The sequence below is a fragment of the Furipterus horrens genome, unplaced genomic scaffold, assembly GCF_987537825.1.
Source record: "Furipterus horrens unplaced genomic scaffold, mFurHor1.1.pri manual_scaffold_8, whole genome shotgun sequence".
NCBI classification, from domain to species: Eukaryota; Metazoa; Chordata; class Mammalia; order Chiroptera; family Furipteridae; genus Furipterus; species Furipterus horrens.
In genome coordinates, this window is record NW_028327178.1 from 109267835 (window position 1) to 109293352 (window position 25518).

The following is a 25518-nucleotide window of genomic DNA, read 5'->3' on the forward strand; positions in this document are numbered from 1 at the left end:
ATGGAGGAATTGATTGATTGCATTTCCCCCCTCTCAAACCCAAATTTCTTGGGAATAAAAACTGTATTATATTTCCTTGTAACCTCTAAGTTCCTTGCATAAAGCTGAATACATTTATTAGAAATCCTTCTTTTTCCAATCAATGAAAGCCAGTGAGGCAAAAGGGAAGTATAGAGAGAAGTGTGTATATATATATTTTATAAGAGTGACTGAGATCAAACCAACAAGTACTTACTAAACTTTTGGTTTAGGAATCCAGTATCCTTCTTCTCTGTCTTCCCTGAATTAGCAGCTCTGATATGCTATAAACACAGGAGAGATGTTAAATGTAAATTTGAATTAAGGTATTACATGAAAACAACTTTTAAAAGAGTATTCAAGACTAAAACTTTAAAAATAAATTTGCCTTGCTATTAAAAGCTAGATAGTATTTCTATTTATAGTTGACCCTAAAACTGCTTGGGGGTGGGGGGCAGGTAGGAGTGCCGACCTGTCACTCTGTCAAATTTGCATGTTACTTGTGACTCCCCCAAAACTTAATAGCCTGCTGCTGACTGGAAGCCTTACTGATAACATAAACAGTTGATTAATACATATATTGTACGTTATAGGCATTATACATTGTATTATTACAATAAAGCTAGAGAAAAATAAAATGTTAAGAAAATCTTAAAATATATTGATGGTATTTATTGACAAATAATCCATGTGTAAGTGACCCCATGTGGAGTCGTGTTGTTCAAGTGTAACTGTATTTCATTAAGGTTAAGTCCACCTTAGAATATTACCCACCCTAAAATACAAGAAAATGACTTTCATTGCGGAGAAGGAGGCAGAAGATCCTACACATTTTCTAATCTCTCCATAGCTAGTAAAATAATTCCATCTTCATCTGTAACTGTCAATTTCTAGACTCTCCAAGGCACATTCCTGTTGTTTTGTCCTGATAACCTACACCTATTTGTTTTTTCACTAATATACATAAAGGAGTTGAAAATTATGAAACATTAAGTGTTTTGTCAAGTTCTGGCCACTGCACAGGTTCACTTCTTACCTACAGCAAGCTTCCCGCTGTCCAGAGCCACAGACACACCCCTACCCAGATCAAATAAACACCTGAAGTCACTGTCAGAAACATACCCTCCAGGCTGAGACAGTTTGCCTCCCCGGCTTTGTTTCCTACTTGGTTGAGCTGGTGGCCCTTTGCCCTGGGAGAGGAGCAGCATGGACGTGTGCAGGTGCGGTCTCGGGGTCCCCAGGATGCAAGGGCCCCCCGCAGTAGTGAGCACAGGCCTCGGATGCTGGCCTCCCACACACTCAGGGCCACGCCACAAAACCAAGTGCCGCTCGTGAGAAACACTTAACGAGACAGCCTGAACCATCGCCTCGTTTCTCTCGTATCTTCAACTCTCGCACCCTCTCTCTGCCACAGAACCCCTCAAATGTTTAAGGTCGCCCTCCAGCCTGTTACTTTAACACCGGCACTGCCGAGCTCGGACAGAGCAGCAGACGCTTCCGCACCAGCGCCCCGAGAAAACGCACCGCCCCGAATTTAAACTGGACCCTCCACGCTGACTAGCACTTGTACTCACTCTTGGCCCTTCCGTTCTCTCTCAGTAGCTGCTCCCAATCTTTCCTTTTCCCTGAGCCCTCAGCACCAGCAAGTCCCCAGGGGACATCCGCCATCCTCACACTTCACAGGAAACAAGAGCCGCGAGGTGCGCTTTATCTCCAGACTTACCTGTATCTCTGATGACCTCCTATTTCTCCAAGAAACGACTCCCTCTTCTCCATTCCCTGCTGTCCCTTCAGTTATCTGGACTAACGCCCTCGTCCATAATAGCCACTTGAATAACCTTTATTTACCCCTCAAGAATCAACTCATCTCCAGCTCCTTAAAGAGCCTCTCCTGATCTTCACCACCCCCTGCCCCAGCTCTGGGTTAGGCACCAGCCAATACGTTCCTACTGCATCCTATGGGTACATCTACAAACATGTACGAAGTTATGATGATCTTATTTGTCCAATTTCCACACTAGATTTGGAGATACTTAATGACAGACTCCACTTGTACTTTATATTTCTATACCAGAACCATCCCCATAGCAGATACTAATTTATATAACTAAAGAATGACGCCCTGGCTGGTGCGGCTCCGTTGCTTGGAGCGTCATCCCATCGGCCAGAAGGTCACGGGTTTGACTCCCTGTCAGGGTTTGATCCCCAGTTGGGGCACGTACAAGAAGGCAACCAACTGATATGTCTCTCTCCCCCCGACTTTCTCCCTCTCTAAAAGCAATGAAAAAATGTCCTCAGGTGAGGATTAAAAGAAAAGAGCGATGGTAAGTCCATTCTGCTATGAAGTGTGTAAATCAGTTATACTGAATGGATATTCCTAAATGTTATTGTCAGCACAGTGAATGAGTTGCATGTGACAATAACCTTATGTTCAAGGACAACAAATGGCATCTTAAAGAAGAGCAACGCCCCAAAAGTGAGATGCTCGCTGCCTGTAAAAGAAGTTAGCTCAACATGCATTTCTGTGATAACCTGATAGAAACTTATTTTAAAAAATGCTTTCAAAGGCAAGTTACTTTGTCTGTATCATCTCCTCTCTTTCTCCCTGCAGGTGACTTAGACCGCCATGACAGGGCGTTGTCCACTGCGTTTCCCGAGGCCTTACAGTCACCAGGCTTCTCTGCAGAACTCATCACTTGGAGTGGCGGCTTGATTTTCCCTCTTCGTGGCGTCGCTGAAAAGGAGGACGCAGGGTTAGTGGACTCGTGGGGTCTCACGGCTACATGTTGCTGTTACTGAGATGCTCTTTAGATGAGGAAGGCAAACGAGGGGGGTCCTAGGACGGCTCCCAGGCTGCTGGCTTAGGTGAGTAAGTGGCTGTGGACACTTTCCCACGGGAAGAAGTGGGGAAAAACATCGGCGAGGAGGGCGGGGAGCTGGGGTGCAAGGATGCGTTTACCCGGGACCTACTCAGCTTGAGGGGCCTGCTGGGCACTAGACAACTGCCCGGTGTAGGCAGCTGGGTTTGGGGACAGAAGGGAACTATCACATAGTCCTAGAGGTTAAAGAAGACTGTGTTTAGAGTAGCTAGTATACAGGACCGGATTATTTCTGTTTGGCTCTTAGTGTGTACCAGGTACTGTCCAATGCCATGGGAATGAGCGATTTTTACTTAACCCTCTAAACCCCTGATGGGGTGGACAAACTCTAGTTGCACTTTATAGAAAGGGAACTGGCCCCACACTCAGTTAAGTGGGGAAACGGTCCCAGGTGGCCTGACTAGCTCAATGGTTTACCCGCTGAGTCCTGCTTCTCCCACCTAAATTACAGCCAGTGCTTAATGCTAGATATTAATATGTTGAACGTTTACATGTCAATACCCATTAAACCCTTCTTAGACATTTGAAATTTCTTGACAATTAGAAGACCTTTGTGGTTCATAGTTTTCAATTTTTATATCCCCAACTTATCCTCTAGGTAAATTATGCCCAGAATATCCCTGAATTTAAAAATGCCTGCTTTAAAATACATAACAGTTGTTAGAAATCTTTTAAGACAGTAAAACTCACATGTGTTGATTAAAAGTAACGGACTTCTCACGATGTACCTTTCTGCACTGGTAATAATCATGGAGGCTTCAGACATTTTTCTTTTGCTAGGAGTGATGACCTTAAACCATGAGAAACAACCGTAGTAAACACACAGCATCTTTTGAAATTAAATATTCTACAATCGTATTTGTAACATTTTACTTTGACTATATATAAAAAATATCTGGCATTTTAAAAACAACATGATACACAGAATTTTTGTTTGTTTTAGGCTGAATTTTCACTAAGGATTTTATTCTAATGTTTGGTATTGAACAAGGAGCCAAAACAAGTAAGGAATATTGTTTTAACCCTTTGAGTGCCAATGTCGCTCAGCGCGACACTGACAAAATTTCCCCAAAAGTGCCAGTGTCGCTCCCAGCGACTTTTTTCAATGGCTGTAAGTGAAATAACAATAGAATAAATCGTATTTTAGGTTTTGTTCTCCTTTTTGTGCCTCAGGTTATATATCGATAGAACTTTTTGATCCAAATTCTGAATTACGCATGGCGCTCAAGAGGTTAAGAAATACCTATAGCCCTGGCCGGGTGGCTCAGCTGGTTGGAGCGTCATCACATAAACCAAAGGCTGTGGGCTCAGACCCCAGTCAAGGTTCATGGCCGAGAGGCAGCCAATCAATGCTGGTGTCTCCCCCGGAACCCCCTCACTCCCCTCGGGTGAGGATAAAAGAAGAAGAGGATTTACAGAACATCTAGACTTGTCAAAAACTGTTTTTAATTGATACCGGGTTTCTCTAGTTAACCAGTGGCTCACAGTTTCCTATTCTATTTCATGTAGATGGTGTTTGGATCTGTGTTTATGTAAACTGGTTTGCGAATGCCTTCACAACATTCAGCATCACCTATAACTTTCTCACATGTAAAACACTGTATTAGTATTCTGCGAAGACTAAACTGCCTTTGGAGTAAACAGTAGCTACAGGAATTCAGGAACTCAATGACAAACAAGTCAGAGGTCCCAGTCAGGATCTGCACTTCTCACCTCACCCTGGAACGACCGACCGGTGAGAGCCACAGCAGTAGGCAAGGACAGGAGGGGACAGCAGGGGGCAGCGGTGTCACGGGTGCCATGTAAAGGAGTGGACGGTGGCCCACTACAGAGGCAGGGGAGAGCTGTTTCTAAAAAGGCACCTGCTCCTAAGACAGAAAAAGATACTGACGGCCTTCGGTGTAGGTCTGCGTAAGGGGCATGGAGGGAAGCGGGGAGGACCACAGAAAACGGAATTCTAAATTAAGCAGAACACGGGCTGCTGCCCTGGCCGGCTGTCCCGGCTGGTTGGGGCGCCGGCCCACACGCCGAAACATTGCAGGCTCGAGCCCCGATCGGGGTGCGCACGGGAGGCAGCCGGTGGTTGTTTGTGTCTCACACTGATGTCTCTCTCTCTCTCTCTCTCTCAAATCAATAAGCAGATCCTCGGGTGAGAATTTAAAAAGAAAAACCAAGCTGCTGAACCAGTAGTCTTCTTAAACAACGGCAGTTCCTAATGGTACAGCAGATGGGACCTAAACAGTTACCGATTCACCTAAATGCTTTGAACAGTGACTCCTTATGGAGGATTCAGACATTTTTCTTTTCCTGGGAATAATTCTCTTAAACCATAAGAAACAACCACAGTAAATACATACACATACTTTTTGAAAGTATTGAAAACATAGTGGCTGTTTCACAATAGTGCAGTGTTTTCAGACTTTATGGTTCAGAAGTAATAAGGTGAGGGGGTCTTAGAATGTGCATTTTTAATAAGTACTCAAGTTATGATTCTGATATAAAGACACAGAAATGCCTTTTATGATCTATTCATCTAAGGGAAATATAAGGTGACATTTTTAATGTAATGGCAGACACAAGGTTAAAGGGAAAAAATTGTGACAAACATGACAAAAATGAATGGAAAACCTGTGAGGTTTATGGTCACTGAAGGGGAGGAATCAGCAAACAGTGAAAAACCAGAACACGCTCCGGGAAGAAGGGGAAAGTGAACCAAGACTAAATGTTCGTGCGCGTCAGACGAGGAAAGGCAAAGACAAGGACAAACGACATGGCCAAGGCATCAAGGCAAGAATGAGCAGGACATGAAAAGACCCAGTAACAGCTGGCCCACCTAAGGACACTCCCATGGAGTAAAACTGTGGTCTCGGAACAGTCAAAGCTTGGACTGAGTAAGACAAGCATCGATCACAAAGTTTTATGAGCAAAAAGCAAAAACAGAAATAGCTAATACTACGAAAAGTCAGTGGAAGCAATGTTGTCGAAGAGCAGCTCGGAGGCGAGGAATGGAGAGGACGCAGGAGGAGGGGCGGGGGGGACACCACGGACCCACGGTCCCGGGCCTGGCAGGTGTGGGCGCGGAGAGGCTGGAGCCGGGGCCCCCGCCCACTGCGCACTGCGGGCGCTCGGAGGCCGGCCCGAGCCGGCTGCGGGGAAGGGCCTGCGGAGACCCGGGGAGGGGGTGCTGGGACAGGAAGCGGGAGGAGCTTGAATGAGGCCCCGGAGGGGCGCCTGCCAAGGAGAAGGCAGGGAGAGGCGCTGCGGGAAGCGGGAGGTGGGAGAGGAGGCGTCTCCGAGGCAGAGGGCGAGCGTGCGTCCGACAAGAGGGCGGCGCTCAGGGGCGGAGGGCTGGCGGCGGTGTCCGCGCCGCGGCGACTGATAGAACAGAGGAGGCTGAGAGGTGGCCTCATGGGCGGCGGCCTAGAGCAGACCCTCGAGGGGACGGAGCGGGGGCGGAGGGGACACAGGAACCCTTCGGGAACCCCAGGGGGCGCGCACTCCTTGCCCTCGCGCTCACACACACGCCCACGCGGTTTGCTGAAACACCAAGTGCTCTGAGCCGTCAGACTTCCTTCCTGTTATTCACGGGCGACGACTTGGTGCCCTTCGTCAGCGAACGACTACTTCGGCACGTCGCTTACCTCGGGCTGACTGTCACCTCTGTTCTCTTGGGCGCTGCTCTGGATGTCTTTTGGAGGCTTAGCAAATTCCTTCTGGGAGTTAGGGTTTCCTTTCAAACTAATGAGTTCTTCTGCGGCCGATGAGACTTGACTTTCTGGCACGAGGATCTGTAGGAGAGTGTGGAAAAAATACTTAGAGCCGCAAACCACAGGACATCCTCAAAGCCGCTGGACAGCTTGGCAGAGCGCCCACTCCTCTCACACTGCCGAAGGCCAGTTCTTTTCATCTCTGACCTACCGTTACAGCTCTCGTCCTGCAAAGGAGCCCAACGGAAAGCATCCGCTTGTTCAAATGTTAACAGACCTAACACAGCCTTTCACATTAGCAGAAGGACAGATACTTCTACACAAGCTTTTGCATTAGCAGGACAGATACTTCTAATTTTTAAACTTACCAAAACTAGGATTGATTAAGAACTACACATCTACCTTCTGTATTAAAATAAATATCATTACCAACATGTTTAAAAATCACATACATCTCATTGAAGCAGTATCCATGTTGAGACTTATTTTTTAGATAATTTAACCTCCAGCATAAACTTTATTTGGGTTATTATTTGGGTTAAACTTAGCCTAATGATTAAGATCACGTAAGTTACACACATACCTGTGATCCACTTGCATCAAAAAGTACATGCACAGATGTTTTGGCAACAGAAACACTCCGTTTTCTGGTAAATTCCTAAAATTAAATTAATTCAAAGTGATGTCATTTTCTTCCAGTTCTTTCCATTTTAATGCAAATATTTCCTACCTTTCAAAATAGTCTATGATCTCAAGTCATTAGTTTGCACATATAAATACCTTTCTAGAACACCTGAACTCCTCGGGCTGCCGTTCTGGTAAGGACTCCTCACAAACCTCATCTCTGCTGTTCCTCACCATAGATCTCTGGCACTGTTTCTTTGGCTCTGTTACAGACTGAGCACGCCCCCACCCCCAATTCATGCTGAACCCTAACCCCACAGTGATGGTGCAGGAGGCAGGGCCTTGGGGGGTGACCAGATCACCAGCGCGAAGCCCTCAGGAAGGGGTGAGCGCCCGACGAGAGACACCCCAGGGCACCCCTGCTGCCCAGCCCCCGCCATGTGCGTCCCCAGCGAAAAGACGTGTGCTATGAACTGGGACAAGGGACCCTACCAGACACTGCTGGTACCTTGACCTTGGACGTCCCACCCAGAACCAGGAGACAGAAACGTGGCTGTGGAAGCCAGCCAGTCTCTGGCACTTCCGTCACAGCGGCCTGAACAAAGACAAACTCGACCCACACTTGCCAGCGGAGCCCCCTCCCCAACAGCACGAGCCGTCACCCTGGCTCGCAGGTGCTCAGCACCCAGCCCAGCACGTGTTCCACAGCCGAGGGAAGGGTCTAACCTCCCGTTAGCCCTCAGCTTCCAAGGCCATTCAGATCCCATCTCCACAGCCTTTCCTTCAAATCTGACCCCTGCTGAGCTTTCTTCCCTCAGCTTCTGCACTTCGTTTTCCTTATGCCACTTACTTGCGTCTTCTCAGGTGTCGCCTGTAATCCTCACAAACTCTGTTTTTACCTTGAAAACAGGGCTTCGTCTCACTTCGCTTTTAAACACTGAGCACGAATTCATTAAATGCTTTGAGGAGCTGCTGCTAATTCTGTCACCTGAGACTGTTCCTAGTGGGTGTGTCAAAGGGTACAGCCAACAATCTGATGGCTCGTCCCCAGTACAAATGTAAGGAACTAGAAGTCTACACGTCATTTTAAGAATTCTACAGAAAGAAACCAATATAACGTAGAAGCCCAAGTAACCAGAAGTTTCCAGAATATAAAAAGGAATTAAAAACACGTAAACACTTACCCTATGTTTATGTGCACCAAAAATTCTTTGTGTCACATTAGTGATTTCTAATGATGCATCAAAATACAAAAGCAATTCTTTCCCTTGTATTTTGCTAATTTTCAAAATATGTTTTAGACTTATAGTCAGCAGCTTCTTCGAGTCTCTCTCTGTAAACACATACACGCACACACAAAATTCACACTGATTACTTTATATTCATCTCTATGATACCACTCTATAGGAGTCCTATACATAAGAAAAGCATACAGCATATTAATAAAAATAAACTCAATAAATTTAACTTTCAGAATTTAGCAGTATTTAAATTTTATAGTATCTACGTAAACAAAGTCAATTTTTTTAAATTTTAAGTGAATTTATTTTTCAGAGCCTCAGTTTCCTGACCTATAAATTACAGAGTAATACAATAACTAATGAACTAAAGCCATGAATACATTCTGGGAATGAACGGGTTCTTAATAAATATTCCTTGAACACATCTGTGAAAACTATTTTCTTAATTTAAAAGAAGCAAGCAAGAAATAGCTAATTCCTTAAATAACCTTATTTCTGTGCATCAGCATCTGTTCAAACAGTTCTATTAAATCCGCAGTCACTACAAACAAGCGACATGTGATGAATGAAAACAGGAGCGCCAGGGGACCCTGCGTGCCTTCAATGAATGGATCGATCCAGAGGAAAAACACTGTAAATGCCAGTTTAGAAGAGGCGTTTGCCTCCCTTCCTCCAAGAAGTCATCCAAAAATGACCTGGCACCCAGCGAACCTGCCTGTATGATGGACCCACGGCCACTCGGGCCCCGCGCAGCCTCGAGTGGGGCTCTCCTTGTTGACTGAGAAGACGCTACATGTGCCCCCCACCCCCTGCCCCGTGTACACTTTTGGGGAGGGAAAAGGACCACACCAAAGAGAAAAATTGGTCTCTACATCAGGCAGAGCTCTGCTGGCTACTCAGTGACCTAACCTAAAGGACAAATGTCCCAACGGGCTGTAATACCCTGGTTCTGGTGAGGCTAACCCAAGCAGGAACCGTCTTACTTGCATTTGCAACTATACAGTCATGAAACTTTCCAAGGAATGTCCTTTGATTGACAAAGAATTGTTAATTGCCTGAAGATGGCGGCAATATTTTCTAACTCAAACAGTGCCAGTGGGTTTTAAAAGTAATAAAGTCATATGTTTCAACATTAGGTCATTAGGCTTTAGAGATGAAGATTAATTCCTCTTAAGATAATTCATAAAAACAAAAAATGGCACAGTGGTTACTAGGGGCTGGGGGGAGGGGTGAAGGGGGAGTTGTCTAACAGGTGTAGTTTCAGCTTTGCAAGGTGACCACAGTTCTGGAGGTCTGTCTCACAGCAATGTAAACATGCCTGACGTTACTGAACTACGCGCCTAACTACCATTAAGGTGGTCATTTTATGTTATGAATTTTTTACCACAATAGAACAGAGAAACTAGGCGAGGACACATCTGTGCTGCTTTGGAAGTACAAGGTCCTCATCCTGTATATAAAGGGATATAATAACACTTGAACATACACACTAGTAGGTTAACGATGTATCAAATAAAGTCTAAGCCAACCATTTAAAAAGGAGTATAAAGCCAACAAAAGAAATAAAATTACTTTAAAAAAATCAATTGATATGAAGGAAGAAAAAGAGAAAACAAGCATGGCGGGTAGGAAAAGCAGTAACGAGAAGGTAACTTTAAAGCATGTGAATAATCTCATTTAAGAGTTACAAACTACATTTGAAAAACAAGATGCAGTATGTGATGCCTACAAGAAACCCACTATGTGTGTACAAATGATCATTAAACACAAACACAAAAGTGAGTTTAAAAGAAACTATGTGCCATGCTCTAACTAACCGACGCACAGCTGGAAGGGTATGTACGTAAGTATTAACGCTACATAAAGCAGATTACAGAGTGAAGAATATTACCACAGGCAAAACAGGGTCATTTTATAATGACCATGAAAAAAATACATAAGCAAAAGACAGACTTGGAGAAAAATACTCATGGAACATACATCTGTCAACGAAGTGGTATCCAGTAATGTGTAAGAACTCAAAAACTTAATAAAATAAGCAGTCCAGTAAAAAATGGACAGAATATGTAAATAAATACTTCACAAAGGAAGATACATGAATGGCGACTGAGCACATGAAAAAGTGCTCAGCGCCGCTGGCCATTAGGGCAATACAGACAAGAACTATCAGGATGGACCACCCATGCCCACTGAGATGACCAGCAAGGCTTCCTATCTGAACGGGAAGGGGCACCAGCCTGCCGAGCTGTGCGATTCTGTCCAGCGGCGTCCAACTGTCTAAGTGGGTCACTGAGATACTCGGATCTGATCACACAAATAGGGTGCAAGGGCAAGAGCCTGGGGCCCAGTGACAGGAAAGCGACGGTCCAGGGGCTCAGACTAGACCAGGAAACAGGCACAGGAGGAAGACGGCAGAGTGTGGCCGGGGGAAGTAACAGATTCAGGGTGGTGCACCTCATGAAGATGCCGACTTTGCTTTCATCAGCCTATTTTTTTTTCCCAGAAAGTATGTGACTTCTACTCCATACCATAGGCATCAAGAAGAGAATTACAGAAAAGAAGATTAATACCTTCAATGCTGTATATTTGTACTTTATCCTCAGGCACCGTGACTGCTTCCCACTGATGATCCTTGAAATTTAAAAACAGATTTGACCATAAACAAATAATTTACTCCTGCTTTAAAGTTCCTTTAAATACCATTTTTCAGTTATACAAACAATAATGGCTACTTATTACTCAGTAACCAGTTGATACAACATATTTCTTGCTCCATCAACTGACTGCATAATACATTATACATGTCACATTTAACCTATCTGTTCACGCTCACGAGGAATTTTATGGTTTCCTGTTCTTGACCAAAAAAGAATAATTGTCCATTAGTACTTGAAGATACCCTTGTTTTAATAAAAGTCACCAAATCTTATAATTTCTTCCTTTGAAATGTTTTGTGAAATACACATTTCTTAATTGCCCTCAGGTTCAAACACTCAATGCACATTAATAATAATCTAAATATTTTTTCTCTTCCAAGTATTTTCATTGAAAATGTGTATAACTGAATGAAATACTGAATTCACAAAGAAGTCACAGTAAACATTAGATACCACTCCTAAAAGATGGGATCCCACAACCTTCCAGTGGCATTGTGAGAAAAACAGATGCCCTTTTTCGTTACTAAAGGTCAAGGCACCCTCACCCCACGGAAACTGTCCCCGCGGAAACCAGCACGTGCCTGCTCTGACGGCAACACTTCAGGCCGCGGGCAAAGGACCGCACTCAGCTGTCCCCAGCGCTGGGGGCGGCTCTCTCTTTCTCTGTAAAACACTCGTTCCTCGAGGCCCTTGCTGCTGGCATGCAGTGTGTGCCAGGACCGGCTGTTGTCACCCACTACAAAGGGACGCTTCCTGCATGTGGAGGCACATGAGTCACTGCCTTTCCATTTTTTTTATATCGTGGAAATTTTAAGATTTTTTAAAAGTAGAAACCATAGTGTAACAAATCCAAACCATGTGTCTGCTTAGCTTCCAGTTGCCAACGGCTTGTGCCGTCTTGTTTCACCTGCGCCCCTTGCTCCCCCGGCATTACCCTCCTTTCCTCTTGGCATCAGTTTTTATTAAGCCTACCAGCCCAGTCACCAACTTTAAAAAGCTCTCATCCGTAACATAAAGTCCCTCACAGAAGCCCCTCCCGGGAATGCACACCCCATCTGAGCTGGCCTGGTGCCCTGTCCCGCACCTCGGGGCCTTCCCTCCTCTGTGTCCGCCAGCCCCCCGGGGGCACCGCGATCCTGCCTCTGCAGTGAAGCTGCTCTTTCATGGGTGACACTCGTTGACAGTGTCGGTCATTTCCTCTCACGGAAACACCATTCCCTTGCCTTCTGGTAACATGAGAGCCTTTTAATTTGGTCTCTTTGGCTGATTCTTCAAGGATCTTCAGACTAAAGTCTCCCCTACGTACCCTGTACATCTGTGTTTCCCACGGGTCTGTGATCTGGGCACTCAGTAAATCCCACGGTTTTATCATCCCTACACAGACAGCGTCTCAGTCGCTATCGTGGCTCATCCTTTCACCGGAACCTCAGACTAGCACCCAACTGCCTGCCTGCCTGCCAGCCCCAGCTGAGCACCCCACAAGTACTGCCAAACCAACACGCGCAGGTCTGAACGCATCACCCTTCCCCCACAAAACTCACCCTGCTGGGGCAGGACAGCAGTCGCCCACGCCTGATTTACCCTTCCTCTCTTTGCTATGAACAGATCATCGTGCCTGCTCAGCTCTGCCTCCTCTCGAGTTTTCCTGGCGCCCATCCATTTCCATCCACCCCCACCGTAACCTCCCCAAACCATGCCGCCACGACTTCCCACCTGGCTTACTGCAAGACTCCTCCTGCACCGGCCTTGTCCCTTGTCAACCCACTGTCCCCGCCAGGAGAGCCTTTTACATGAGTGTGGTCCTCAGTGCTTAGCATCTACCTGGCACACAGTCCTTAACGCTCACAGAACCGACGCTGCCTCGGACGTCTGACCCCTCTGTGGGCCCACACGGCCTGCTCCTCTCTCCTCCCCTCGCACTTTTGCACTAACCACACTGGGCACCTTTCTGTTTATTCGCTCTTATAATAAATATGGGCAGCTGTAAATGAGAAAGCTGGGTCCCTGGTTTCATGAATCTGACACCCAGTGGGGCAAAAACAGACAGCAAACAATTACTGCAGTGAAGTTACGTATAAATGACTGCTGTAAAGAAAATAAAAGGGGACAATGTGTTCTGACGTGGCTGGGAGGCGACTCCGGGCTGAGTTACCAGGGAACACCGCTGTAAGGAGGTGATCTTGGTGCTGCGATGTAAATGCGGAGGAACTAGGACACAAAGGCCTGGAGGAGGTGTCTGAGCAGAAAGGCCTGCAGCGGGTGTGCCCACGAGGCAGGGCAGGGTTTCAGCGGCCGCTCCAGGTAGGAAGGCCCATAGCGGGAGAGCGCAGGGACCATGCGCTGTTGCTGCAGAAACCAGAGGGCTCTACACGTGTCTGTCCGGGGGAAGGGCTCTCCCAGCACCTCTAGATCACATCCGGAGATAACAGGCACTGAATACTCATAAATGCATCTTATACTACCCCGATCGTGTTTAATACCAGAATTGCTTATTTTCTTGTCTGAACCGTTCACTAGACCAAGCTGAGTGAAGGCAGGAACTACATGCAACCCAATTCTACCCTCTTCTCCCGAAATGGAAGTCCAGTTTCTGAAGGAAATCCCTTAAAAATATTCCTACAGATCCTGCAGGAATAAAAACACTAGTGAAAACTGTCTGTGCCCCTGAGAAGCAGTGATAGTATCTGGAACTCCATTTTAATTAAGTATCTAAGAGGCTACTATAAAATACAAAGACACAAGTGTGTGGCAACCCTAAGAGGCATCTGATTAATGTTCGTCTGTAGGAGTCGAACTGCAACAAAAAGCAGGGTTTTATAAGACATCAGCTAAAAGAACTCGCTTCATTTTAGTATCAGGTGCCGCAAGTGGGTCAGGAAATGCAGACCAACGCTTACTCAGACTTTGGCAAAGTGATTATATAGTGTGAGCTAGAGGTATCCCCAAGTACCAAACAGCGAATGGAAACAAAGGCTCAAGAATTTTCCTCAGGTAGAAAAGAGGTCAGTAGAACACAGACCGCCTAGTTGGAGGGTTTAAACACAGCTCCCACATAGCACAGAAGGGAAAGAACTAGGACTCACTTCCCAACTCTACCATGAGAGTCAGCCCCACACGATTTTCGAACAGAAGATTACATGAATGGGGGGGATCATTTGTCCTTATCTGTTAATGTCATTTCTGAGCACCTCCGTATCTGAGTGACTTGTTCTTTTCTAAATTCAATTTCATTTTATGTGAATGTTAAATTTTACCTGAGTGTAACATGTAACTTATTTCTGAAAAGCTTATGTTAAAAAACTAGTATTAAAATTTAGCGTTAATTTTTCTGTTGCAATAGAACATTAGAAATAGTTTTCATTTCTAATTAGCCTGGTATGTTACCACGCTAATCAAAATTACTGGGATAACACTGAAACACATTAAAATAGCTACAGGAAGATACAATGAATTCGACATTCTCAAGCTGAATTCAGATGTTTACATACACATGTAACTGGCACGGAGGGAGTAACTTACACCATCATCGCCGGCAGTGTAGAAGGACAGGGACTGGCTCCCAAGGTTAAAATCTATCCAGAATTCCTCAAGTTTGTCATCTGATGGTATTTGCAGCTAGTGAGATAAAGACATAGAACTAATATATCCTGCGCTCTTAAAAGTGACAACAGAGGATTCTAACCACATAATATTTATGGCTGAGCTCCCTTGTCTCTTTACTTCCTTGGAAGAGCACAGCTGGAAGGCGAGGGAGACAGGAGGCAAGTGCTGCCTTTCAATCAGCCCAGAACGAGTAGAAGTTCTGCTCAGCGGTACACACGGAAGTCAGCTAGCTCCAAGCAATCACAAATACTCCAGTGCAAATAAAGGTGGAAAGTATTAGTTTGAATATATTCATGAATGAGGGCTTGATTAAGGAAACGATAAAATGTGAAATACAGTCTTTGTATTTCATTTATTCTTGGTCACAAATATGTCATGTCTTAAAATGTCTTAGATATAGAATACTAGGCCAGCTGTATTTGTGATCTAATTATAACTATTTTTAATGTTCTTGCCAGTTTGTTTTCTGTAGTTCATTTAACCCTTGCATCAAAATTCACTCAATAACTAAAACATGTTAAATTTAAAACTTACCTCAGATTTATCAAGAAATGCTGATAAACAAGGAAATGTAAAGACCCTGAAATGAAAAGTTTGAGGTAAAGAAAAAAATTCATAAGCCTTTACAACAGAATAAGTTTCACTAGCCATAGAAATCATGCTTAAGATCAAAAGAAAATCACGAAGTGGTCATAACTATTCAAATAAAATCATATTTCCTTCTTTATTACTTTTTAAAAGTTTAATAAAAATTTGTTTCTATAGAGAAAGCATATTACTTTGAGAATTCTACTCAACCCACCGTTTTGACTGAAGGGACTGCACACGTTACATTCCACACATGCGACCGGCCTGGGCAGAGTCCTATGTTAGCTTTTACTTGGAATACGATTGAGAAGAGAACTGAATAACACGCCTAACAAATGGCTGAATTCAGTGAGCACTGCCTTGCTCAGGTACGATTATAAGTACGCACGGCCAGGTAATTCTCTCACTTAACCTTGACCACGCACACGTTACGCAGGTAAGGAAGGAGGGGCAAGTAAGGCTGAACCGTCTGCCCAGAGTCAGCAGGAGAGAGGGCTCCGGGCACCTTCCCCCTCCCACCTTTTATTGCCTTAATAAGCAAAGTAGTGTGAACTCGGTCATCCCGCGGTCCCGCCTCTGCAAACATTCCGTTCTCTGTCACTGTCAAAGGGATAGAAGTTTACATCCCTACCCTAATGCGCTCACTCCCGAGATTAAATCATCTGCATTATACTTACCTTCTCTTGTCTCCAAGCATGCCATTTACAAGGTTGAGAAAAATCCTGCAGTCCTGATTTTTATAAAAAAGAGAGACTTTTAACAAACCATAGTAATTTTCAAAAACTAGTGTTAATTTTTTTATTTGTATACTACTTACTGTTTCAAATTCAGAGTCCTTAATTCTTTTAAATGCACTAGCAATAAAATCCATCGAAAACCACTGACATGCCAGGTCTCGTCTCTGTTTTTCCGTCGTCATTCTGCATAAAGCCTCTACGATACCTACTTGTAAGTCATAATCTTGAAAAAAAAAGTTAATGCATTATTTGAAATTATAAAAATTAAGAGTTTATAAAAGTCAATATATCTTATAAGGTATTAGAACAAGCAAAATAAAGAAAATAGTAGTGTAATTTACTCATCTTTTGCCATTTTCTTCATATGAATTAGAACTAGATCATCATTACAGAAATGAATACAGCCCAAATAACAAAACAAATTTACTAACAGAAGTCAATAATTTTAAAGGATATTTAAAAGAAATTCTTAAATATTCAAAAACTATGCCATTTTGTTATTATCAGATCTGTGAATTGTAAAATAACTCATATAATTTCTTTGTTTTCCTTTTGTGTAATATGATGTTTAAAGTTATTCCAAAGTACTTTAAGCTGGTGGTTTATTCTATGATATATGTAAATCACTACATCAAATTTTTCTCCTATGAATCTCAGGAGGAAAATTTTGAGTCTTTTAATTAAACGCATTATTAAAAAATAAATCTATCAATCCCAAGAATATTTAACCTCCTAATTTCATAAAATACCATTTGAAGACCTTCCTAGCAAAAGCAATTAAAATCCATTGGAAAATTAAGTTATTATTTGTAAGTCTATTTAGGAACAAATTATATTTAACAACTCCTATTGTCATGCTTAATTGCTATTTCAGTCCCACAAATATTTCTCATTTAATTAGTCAAGTAATTAAAATTGCTTCACTATACGTATAAGTCCCTCATATAACTTCACTGTGTTACAAAGTTAATATTATATTTTGATTAAAAATATACTTTCTACTAATAAATTTGTAATTACTTCAAATATAAACATTTTGAAAAAAAACTTACCTCCAGCCTCTAAAATCCTTTTTCCCATACTGTTCCTGTGAATCAAAATAAGAGGTTATATACCAGACTAGTATCAATTAAATAGGAAACCCATACATTAGCGGGGGAGGACCTCACTAAAATTTACATGGGGCTGTAGCGCACACTTCCACAGGAAATATATCCATAAGTTACATTAGAAAGCTAAAACAGGTTTATCAGTTTTAATTATTAATGCAACTCACAGTTGCCTTATAAGACATCCTTTAAACTCTTGAACCAATTAAAGCAATATAGTACAAATAATTACATGAGAATTAATAGTTCTTGGTTAAAGAGTATTTTCCTGACATCTTGAGGCATTTTGTCAAGCATAGCATTCATTTTTTTTATAGTCTAGAAAAGAAAAAAAAGATAATCTGTAAGTAGTTAGAAAAATATTCTAGGTACACAAACTTAGAAGTCTATTTTTTCTTAATCAGCATTTTATGCAGGGAATGGAGAAGGGCAGAGGAAAGACTACAAAGTATAAAATAGTTAATATAAAAAATATACAAAAAAAAGAATATACCGTGATTTCTATACTTAAAATAGTTATACTCTTTGCAATATGACATATGTTTATTATCACTTTAAAAACTAGGAAGGCAAAAGTATTACCTTATTAACATTCGTTCTTATGGCTATAAAAGTGTACACACATCTACACACTATTACAGGTGATTTTAGTATTTAAATACTTAAGAACTCCTATTGTCTAAATGGTATATTTTCCTGTGAGCTATATGTACATGTGAACCCATATGGTTTTAAGTTTTCAATAAATATTAGATAACATATTCATCACGTCAGGCAATGAATTGTTAAGACAACAAATATATGCTACATAATAAATAATTTAGTGCCAAAATGAAATGACTACTCAATTTGATAAATTGCAACCACAATTTCAAAAGTGAGTCTAACAAATGACTTTACCTCCTGCTGAACATAAATATTCACTCTGGAGTCAATAACCAGGGCACAGATTCGAGGCACGAAACTTTCCATTACTTGCTTTTTACCTGAATAAAAGTATTAAAATTACTGAGAAATAATTTTAAATTCCTTTAAATGACCAGCTTCACTTACATGAGTTGAGAAGGCCCACATGACTGGCCTGGGCATCAGGAAGCACAAAATTCAGTCCCAGTTCTGCTACAAACTAGCTCTGTGGTTGTGAACAAAAAGCCACTCAACAGATGTGACTGATCTCAATTCCGGCAAAGGAACCCAATCCAGTTTTTTCCTTTCAGGCACATAAGGCACTTTTGTAGATGAAATAAATATAATTCAAAAGTGGAAACTTCTATATTGAGATTTTTAGAAAACTGGCCTCATTAACCGTCATACTCAAAAACTTCATAATAGCCATCCATATCTCTCAAACTTATGAAGATCTAAATATCTAGCTATTTCTAAGAGTCGACCCTATTCTCAAAAGACTAGGCTTTATCAATACTAAATATAGTCAAAGGAATTTTCCACATGCTATTTCATAATGCAAATTTAAAAAATAATTTTAAATAATGGCAATACCTTCCAAAGTGACCACATTGGAAAAAAAAAAAAATCATTCAATTAGAGGAAAAGATATGATAATTTACTTAAAAACAAACAAACAAACTGTTGGATCACTTTATAATCCCTGGTGGTTTAAGGCTGTTTTCTCCCCTAAAAATGTTAAGAATGCAGATTAGATTGTTATGCTAATTGCAAACAAATAATTGAAAAAGTAGCATTAACTACTATTGAAATAGACAGTAATTGAGCTTTAAAACTTTTTGGCTCTGGCCCTGGCTGCTGTGACTCAGTGGATTGAGCGTCGGCCTGCGAGTCAAGTGTCGCTGGTTCGATTCCCAGTCAGGGCACATGACTAGGTTGCACGTCAGGTCCCCAGTTGGGTGCGTGAGTGAGAGGCAACCACACAGTGATGTTTCTCTCCCTCTCTTTCCCTCTCTTTCTCCTTTCCCCTCTCTCTAAAAAAATAAGTAAACAAATAAATTATAAAAAAAAGAAACCTTTTTGGCTTTGAAGGCAGCACCAAGCAGCTGTTTCTTTCTTTATAAATAATTCCCCAGCCTCAGTTACCAATCCTAGGTGGTTCTTTCCCCAGCAACACAGAGGTAACACAGATCAGACTGACTGCTGGCCACAAGACGCTGACTGGCCCTAAGTGAAAGCAGAGTTGTCACACGTCCCACATGCTCAGTGGGCTCTTGACAGTTTTGTTCCTTTAGCTCAAAGGCTGGCCAACGACGGCCCAGGAACCAAGCCCAACTCGCTGCCTGTTTCTGCAGGGCTGTATTATGCACGAGCAAGCACTCTGGGAAAGTATCTGAATCTTTCACGTTTTAGTGAACCAGCAGCGTCAGGTGAGTTTCATTCACTTTCATAAACTTAGTCATCATCAGTTACCAGTGAATGACTTTGGTAAACAGCTTGCACTGAAGAGTTGATAATGTTTTTCAATTAATTCATCCCCAAATTACAGGGCAAAAATTGTGCTGTATAAGAAACTTAGACTTCAGTGAAGTTATTTCAATGGAACTAGAGTTATCTAAATCACAAGTAATGCCAAGCTGTTCAGTACTTCCTGTGTTGTCAAGAGTTAAGACAAGAAGTGACATCTCCATTCCCACACAACTTTACAGGGCTGATATTTTCTTCAAGGTCCAACTACAGGTCCAGCAGCATTTCTGGACACTGATGTAAGTGCAAGAGAGAATTTCCACATGTCAAACTCTATTAAATTGTGCAGTTAAGGAGCTTCACCTAACCTTCAACTGCAAGGGATTAATCAGCAATACAATGACATTCTAAAAGGCAAATATTAAGAGAAACTAATATAATTCTATAAATGCTTTTCCAGTGATGAACATGCTGACTTAAAAATCATGCTTATAAATTGATATCAGTATTTGTCATTATCTGCATGAAAAAACATTTCAAATGCAATACACATAAAATCCCATTACAGATAAGCATCAACAAATGAACATTTGTAATCTGTTTTGACAACAGCAAAAACTAACTTTGAACCCGAATAAAGTGAAATGCCATCCACTCACAAGAGTACTGTTTTCCTTATTAGTATATCAGTATTACAAAAAGTGTACCCAATTATTATGTTTTGAATTGCATCAATAAAATATTTGTGGATATTTGTTTTCTTTCTTGTTATCCTCTATTTTTCTTGGCCCACAAAACCTAAAATATTTACTATCTGGCCATTTACAGAAAAAGTTTGTTGATCCCTGAATTAGATAATGAATTCATAATATTAGGAAAATACTATGATAATTGGAAAATTATACCAAAACTCTAACTGCCATTTATTGTCCCATAGAAATAAAATGTTTATTATACCTTCATCATTGATGTCATATATGACCTGAAAAGTAAATGAATAATATTTAATTTATAGTTTACTATCTTATGTTATAAACCATTACAAATAGTATTAAAATAATAGATTAAATGTAAATTCATCACATTATTTAACTTTTATGTATTAACTAATTATTTAATTACATTACTCAGGATAAATGTCTTATACAATCTGAACAGGTTTATCCAACCAAGTCACAAATCAATCTTTCAGTGACTCGTAGGCTCAAGGCATATAGAACACAAGTTGTTTTTAAATAAACACATGCTCCATAACATCAGTTAATCAATGTGATTTACCATCAGAAGATCGAGTAAGTCTTCTATCATATTCGTAAGAGCATCATCTTTCGAGTTCCCTCGACTCAGAATTATTTCCTTGGATTTTTCAAACCAGACAACCATGTAAAGAAAAATGTATATACTAGTCACTTTGAATTTAGTTTTGAGAATGTACTTATCTATTTTAGTATAAATAGTAAACCTAGCAATAAAGAAATAACAAAAATAAAAATTCCAGAGTTGTATCAAAGTAAATTTATGCTTTCAAACATCATTATTGTTTTGTGTTTTGGTAACTCACTATATTTTCCCATTCTTTAAATAGGAATAAAGTTAATCCTAATTCTAGGTATAGAAGTCCTTGATTTCGCCCTTCAAATTCCTAGTTTGGGTACAATCAAATAATAGGTGAAAATAAATTATCACAAGTTAAGATTATTTTGGCATTGTTACTACTGGAAAATTTTTGGTATTTTTTACTATCAATTCAGATACTTAAGTGTAAACTACATCTCAGACACTCTCCTTGGCACTGGGTATATAGCAATGAAGAAAACAGACAAAAATCAATGTCCTAGATTCTAGCATGGCAGACAGACAATAAATACTAAACAATAATAAAGTCAGATAGTGACTAATATGAGCTAAAGAGAAAATAAAGCAAGTAAAGGGCCTAAGGAGCTTGTGAGCCTAAATTCACACGATTTTCAAGGAGCTTGTGCATAGTTTCCTTGCCATCTTTGTCTCTGTAACATATACTACAAGTTATACAAATAGTTATTTCATCTCAAAGTCTTATGTAAAATCTCCATATTTATTTTTCAACAGTTGGAACCATTTATTTTATTAGAAAGCACACAATTATACTCCCCTCACATGAATGTTCCATAGTCTATACTTATCTTTTGGATGAGTCCTTGTTTAACCAAAGTTAAAAGTCCAGCTTGTCCCAATATACTGATATTTCTGCTACATCTTCCAAGAGAAACTAAAATGATTGAAACAGTTTGGATATCCTTTCTATTAAGTTCCTAAAATGAAAAACATACATTTAAACATCTGTTAACACAAAGTAATATGGACCTGGCATTGTGCTAGAAGCTTTATAAGCCTCACAAACCGTGGAAGTTAGCCATTATCATAATCTTCAAGGGTAAAGGACAAAAATGTGGTTAAGAAAAGCCTGAAGCCAGTGAATGACAAACCCAGTACAAAAATGTCGGTCTGCATAAATTCAGGAAACATTATAGACTATGATAAAAGGTTAACTTCCATTCTAAAACATCCCATGTATCTAACAGATATAAGAAAGCAAATCTCAAATACTGATTGTCAATAATCACATTTTCTCACATATAAAACTGACATATATGATAAATCAAGTCCAAGGTTTTGGATAAATTTTTAATAAATATTTGTAAGCACCAAGTACTGCCCACAGAACATGAAGAATATGTTGATAGGTTATTAAAAATAGATCAAGTTCTTTATTTATTTTTACATTATTTTTATTGTATTTCTTCGGCGACCATTTGTTCCCTCAGACCCTCCCCCACTTCCTCCCCTCCCCCACCCCAGTCACCACACCACTGTCATGCCCATGAGTTCTTTCTCTTAAGAATAGATTAAGTTGTTCCAACTTCAAACAGGTAAACTTTTCCCCCAATGGTAACTTTGTAAACAGTGCTATCTGTATACTGTATTTACAAAATGGTCCAATATGTTATTTGGAGTTCGTCAAATAAAAAATTTTAAAAGGAAGTGGAAAAATAAGCATTATTTATATAATTATAAGCAAACTTGCCAAAGCCTTTTTATTCATTTCTTCTAATGGAATACTTCCTTAAAGGAAGACTGCTAGCTAATGATTTTAACAATCACTTAACAAAAATAAATACTTACTCTGCACAAAAGGTCATCCACCTTGTGAAAAAACTGTTTGCTGCACTTAATCTTCACGTCTTCACAAACATCAATTTGTAAAAGTGTTTTCAAAGGTCTGAAATCATTTTTTCTTAAAGCATCATCAATGCATTTTTCCAGTTGCTAGAGAAATATGGTTAATGGCACATATATTGGATCAAAATCAAAATTAGTCACCTTATGCAATCTAGTAACTTGAGAATTGTTTTCACATGAAAGTTCTCAAAAGAGCTTATACAATATTTTCTTTAAAAACTGCCCACTCTTAAATTTGGAGTCATGTTGTTAATTAAGTTTCTTTGACAAGACTTCATATAGGAAAAAATATATTTTACTAATTTTCCACTTCATGTCTTAAATTGGAAAGTCATCATTGTGTTGAATTCAACAAAAACCTGTTAATGAAAGAAGTAAAATAAACTTTGTAGTAAACAGTTCATAATACCATGAATAAAGCCTTAACATATCTGACTATCAACTTCTTAATGAGGTTTAAATAGTAAAAAAAAAAAATTGCATAAAGACAGGTAAAAGCACTATTTAGAAACTATACCAACCAGTATGACACAAGCATTACACACATGTAACTAACATTTTAATTACATGTTGGCAGTCATGTGCCGCATGAGGTCGGGGTCAACAACAGACCACGCACACACGATGGTGGTCCCACGCGACAGTGGAGCAGAAGCGCTTCTACTGCCCAGTGACATCGCGGCCCCCGCCAGCCCGTGTCGCAGCACACGACCCACACGTCTGTGGCAACGCCAGTATAAGCCACCGGCGGCACGGCGCACACAGTGGCGGACAGCAGTGCCTGGGCCCCGTGACGCCGGCCCCGGCGGCGGCCGCGCGTGGGTGTCCGCGACAGCGCGCTCCTTAGCAGCTCTGGAGCACGCCCGTCCCGCGGGCAGCCGCCGGCCGCGGGGAACGGGACGCCACGGGGCCTGCAGCGGCTGCCCGCATCTCGCACGTGCTGACCTCCGGAGCGCGTTCCTTGGGCACGGCTTGGCTGAGTCTCACGTCGGTTTACACACTCAGCTCAGCGTCGGTGCACAGGGTTTATAAGGTGGGCCCCGGCGTGTGCGGCAGCGTCCTACGCACGCCCTGACGCGCGCCGCGCCCCGGTCACAGGAAGTCCCTGCTGGGGCCGGGCCACCCCGGCTCTCCCACTGCGCTCTCGCGACCCCTGATCACGGGGGGCCGTAACTGCCCGAGGGGCGCGGTACCGCGCAGCGATCCAGGCCAGCAGCGAGCAGGAGGCGGCTCTGGGCCGCGCGGCCCCCAGGCTGGTGTGGGCGCACCGCGGTGTCACCCACGCAGCTGCCTAGGGCCGCAGGTCTCGGAAAGCATCTCTGTCATTGAGCAGAGCGTGAGTAGATGACCTTTACAGAATCTGCCGTCCCTGGTATGAATGGGGACACCATCAGTAGGTAATTCCATGCCAGAATCAGATCACCAGACTTGGGGTGAATGGCATAGAAGTTAAATAGATAAAACTTACCCTTTACCTAAATGAAGTATCTTACAGTCTTAAACCTTGATACAACAATATCCAGGCATGAGTTTACACATAAATCAGTGCACTATTCTTTTCGATGTAAAAGATACATAGAGATATATGTAATTAACATCTATACTTTAAGTACTTTTAATATAGATTTGAAAAAAATGAAAGGATAACACTTTAATTTATTCTACTCTTGACCAATTCATAAAAACAAGAAAGCCTTGTTTTTGCTCCAAATATAGCACTTAATACCTGTAAATAAACAAAGAGTGATTTTAGGAACTAGAATACTTGCATTCTTTGGTCCAGAACTACATACCTGGAGATCTGGTCTTATTGGCATTTTGACTTATTTTAAAATGGCAGGTCAAAACAAACACCTATAAAAGAAAACATACACTTTCTGCATCTTACAGTCTCTTATACATATTTACAGTTTAAAAATCTTCATGCTGTACACATAAATAAGCATTGCTGCTTATACCAAAGGCAATAAATACTGATTTTTCAAGTTCCTTGATGTTTATGAAATTACTCATTTGAATCTGGCCAAAGAAGGTTCTGGAGGAAAGCCTGGAGATCATTTATTCGAGCTTTCTCTTCCTATGAATTACTTAAATAAATGCCAAGAGCCCTGTTTAAAGTCTACAAAACCAGTGAGAGAAGACAAACCCACGTCTCCCTCGTCTGAGGTTCCTGCCGTGTTTGTCCCAGCTTTGGGGAGAAGAGAAAAACAATCTTGAATTAACGTCTAAACGACCCTCAGACTTGAGACGCAACATCCGGGGGCAGGGTGAGCGAGGGCCTCCCCGGCGAAGAGGGCTGTGCGCACACGCGGCGGCGCAGGACGGGCGTGAGGAGGGGCCGGCCGGGCACAGGCCCCCAGAAAGGGGGGCGGAAACAGGAAGCAACGGGGGTGCGGTAGGCCGTCTCCCATCTTAGCAAAAGTGCCCTAAATGTGCAGTGCAGTTTGGAGGTCAGCTCTCGAAGGGAAAAGAAGTAACACAATCTCTTCTAGGACAGTTTTAGAAGAAGCTGTGCGATGGGACAGAGTCAGCGCGAAAGCCCACCGCGCGGCAATGAACGCATCGCCCCGAGGGGGACAGGAGACAGGAGGCAGCGGCCGGGCCCTGCAGACGCGCCGGCGGAGGGGTGCAAGCCCGAGTGAGGGTGCGCACGGAAGGCCGGCACACCCCGGGGATGAGTAAAAGACCTCGTGCGTTTGCAGAGATTAACTTTCGGGGAAATTCTGATCCCCGAAGAAACACTTCCTCCATGGACATAAGGAA

At 42.0% G+C, this 25518-nt stretch overlaps 1 protein-coding gene across 1 annotated transcript in view; it reads right to left on the reverse strand.

The window, feature by feature from the left end:
- Positions 1-24572, reverse strand: part of SYCP2 (synaptonemal complex protein 2) — a 46355-nt gene extending 21783 nt beyond the window's left edge. Inside the window, exons 1-18 of the mRNA XM_090285055.1 lie at positions 24549-24572; positions 22699-22842; positions 21699-21827; positions 20815-20919; positions 20494-20518; positions 18064-18149; positions 17396-17481; positions 17107-17141; positions 16135-16277; positions 15995-16047; positions 15264-15309; positions 14646-14741; positions 11040-11100; positions 8413-8561; positions 7188-7262; positions 6539-6685; positions 3588-3687; positions 2595-2752 (exon numbers count right to left, since the gene is read on the reverse strand). Coding sequence (XP_090141181.1) covers positions 2595-2752; positions 3588-3687; positions 6539-6685; positions 7188-7262; positions 8413-8561; positions 11040-11100; positions 14646-14741; positions 15264-15309; positions 15995-16047; positions 16135-16277; positions 17107-17141; positions 17396-17481; positions 18064-18149; positions 20494-20518; positions 20815-20919; positions 21699-21827; positions 22699-22842; positions 24549-24572 — 1662 coding nt within the window. The remainder of the gene's footprint in view (positions 1-2594; positions 2753-3587; positions 3688-6538; positions 6686-7187; positions 7263-8412; positions 8562-11039; positions 11101-14645; positions 14742-15263; positions 15310-15994; positions 16048-16134; positions 16278-17106; positions 17142-17395; positions 17482-18063; positions 18150-20493; positions 20519-20814; positions 20920-21698; positions 21828-22698; positions 22843-24548) is intronic.
- Positions 24573-25518: the final 946 nt, after the last annotated feature.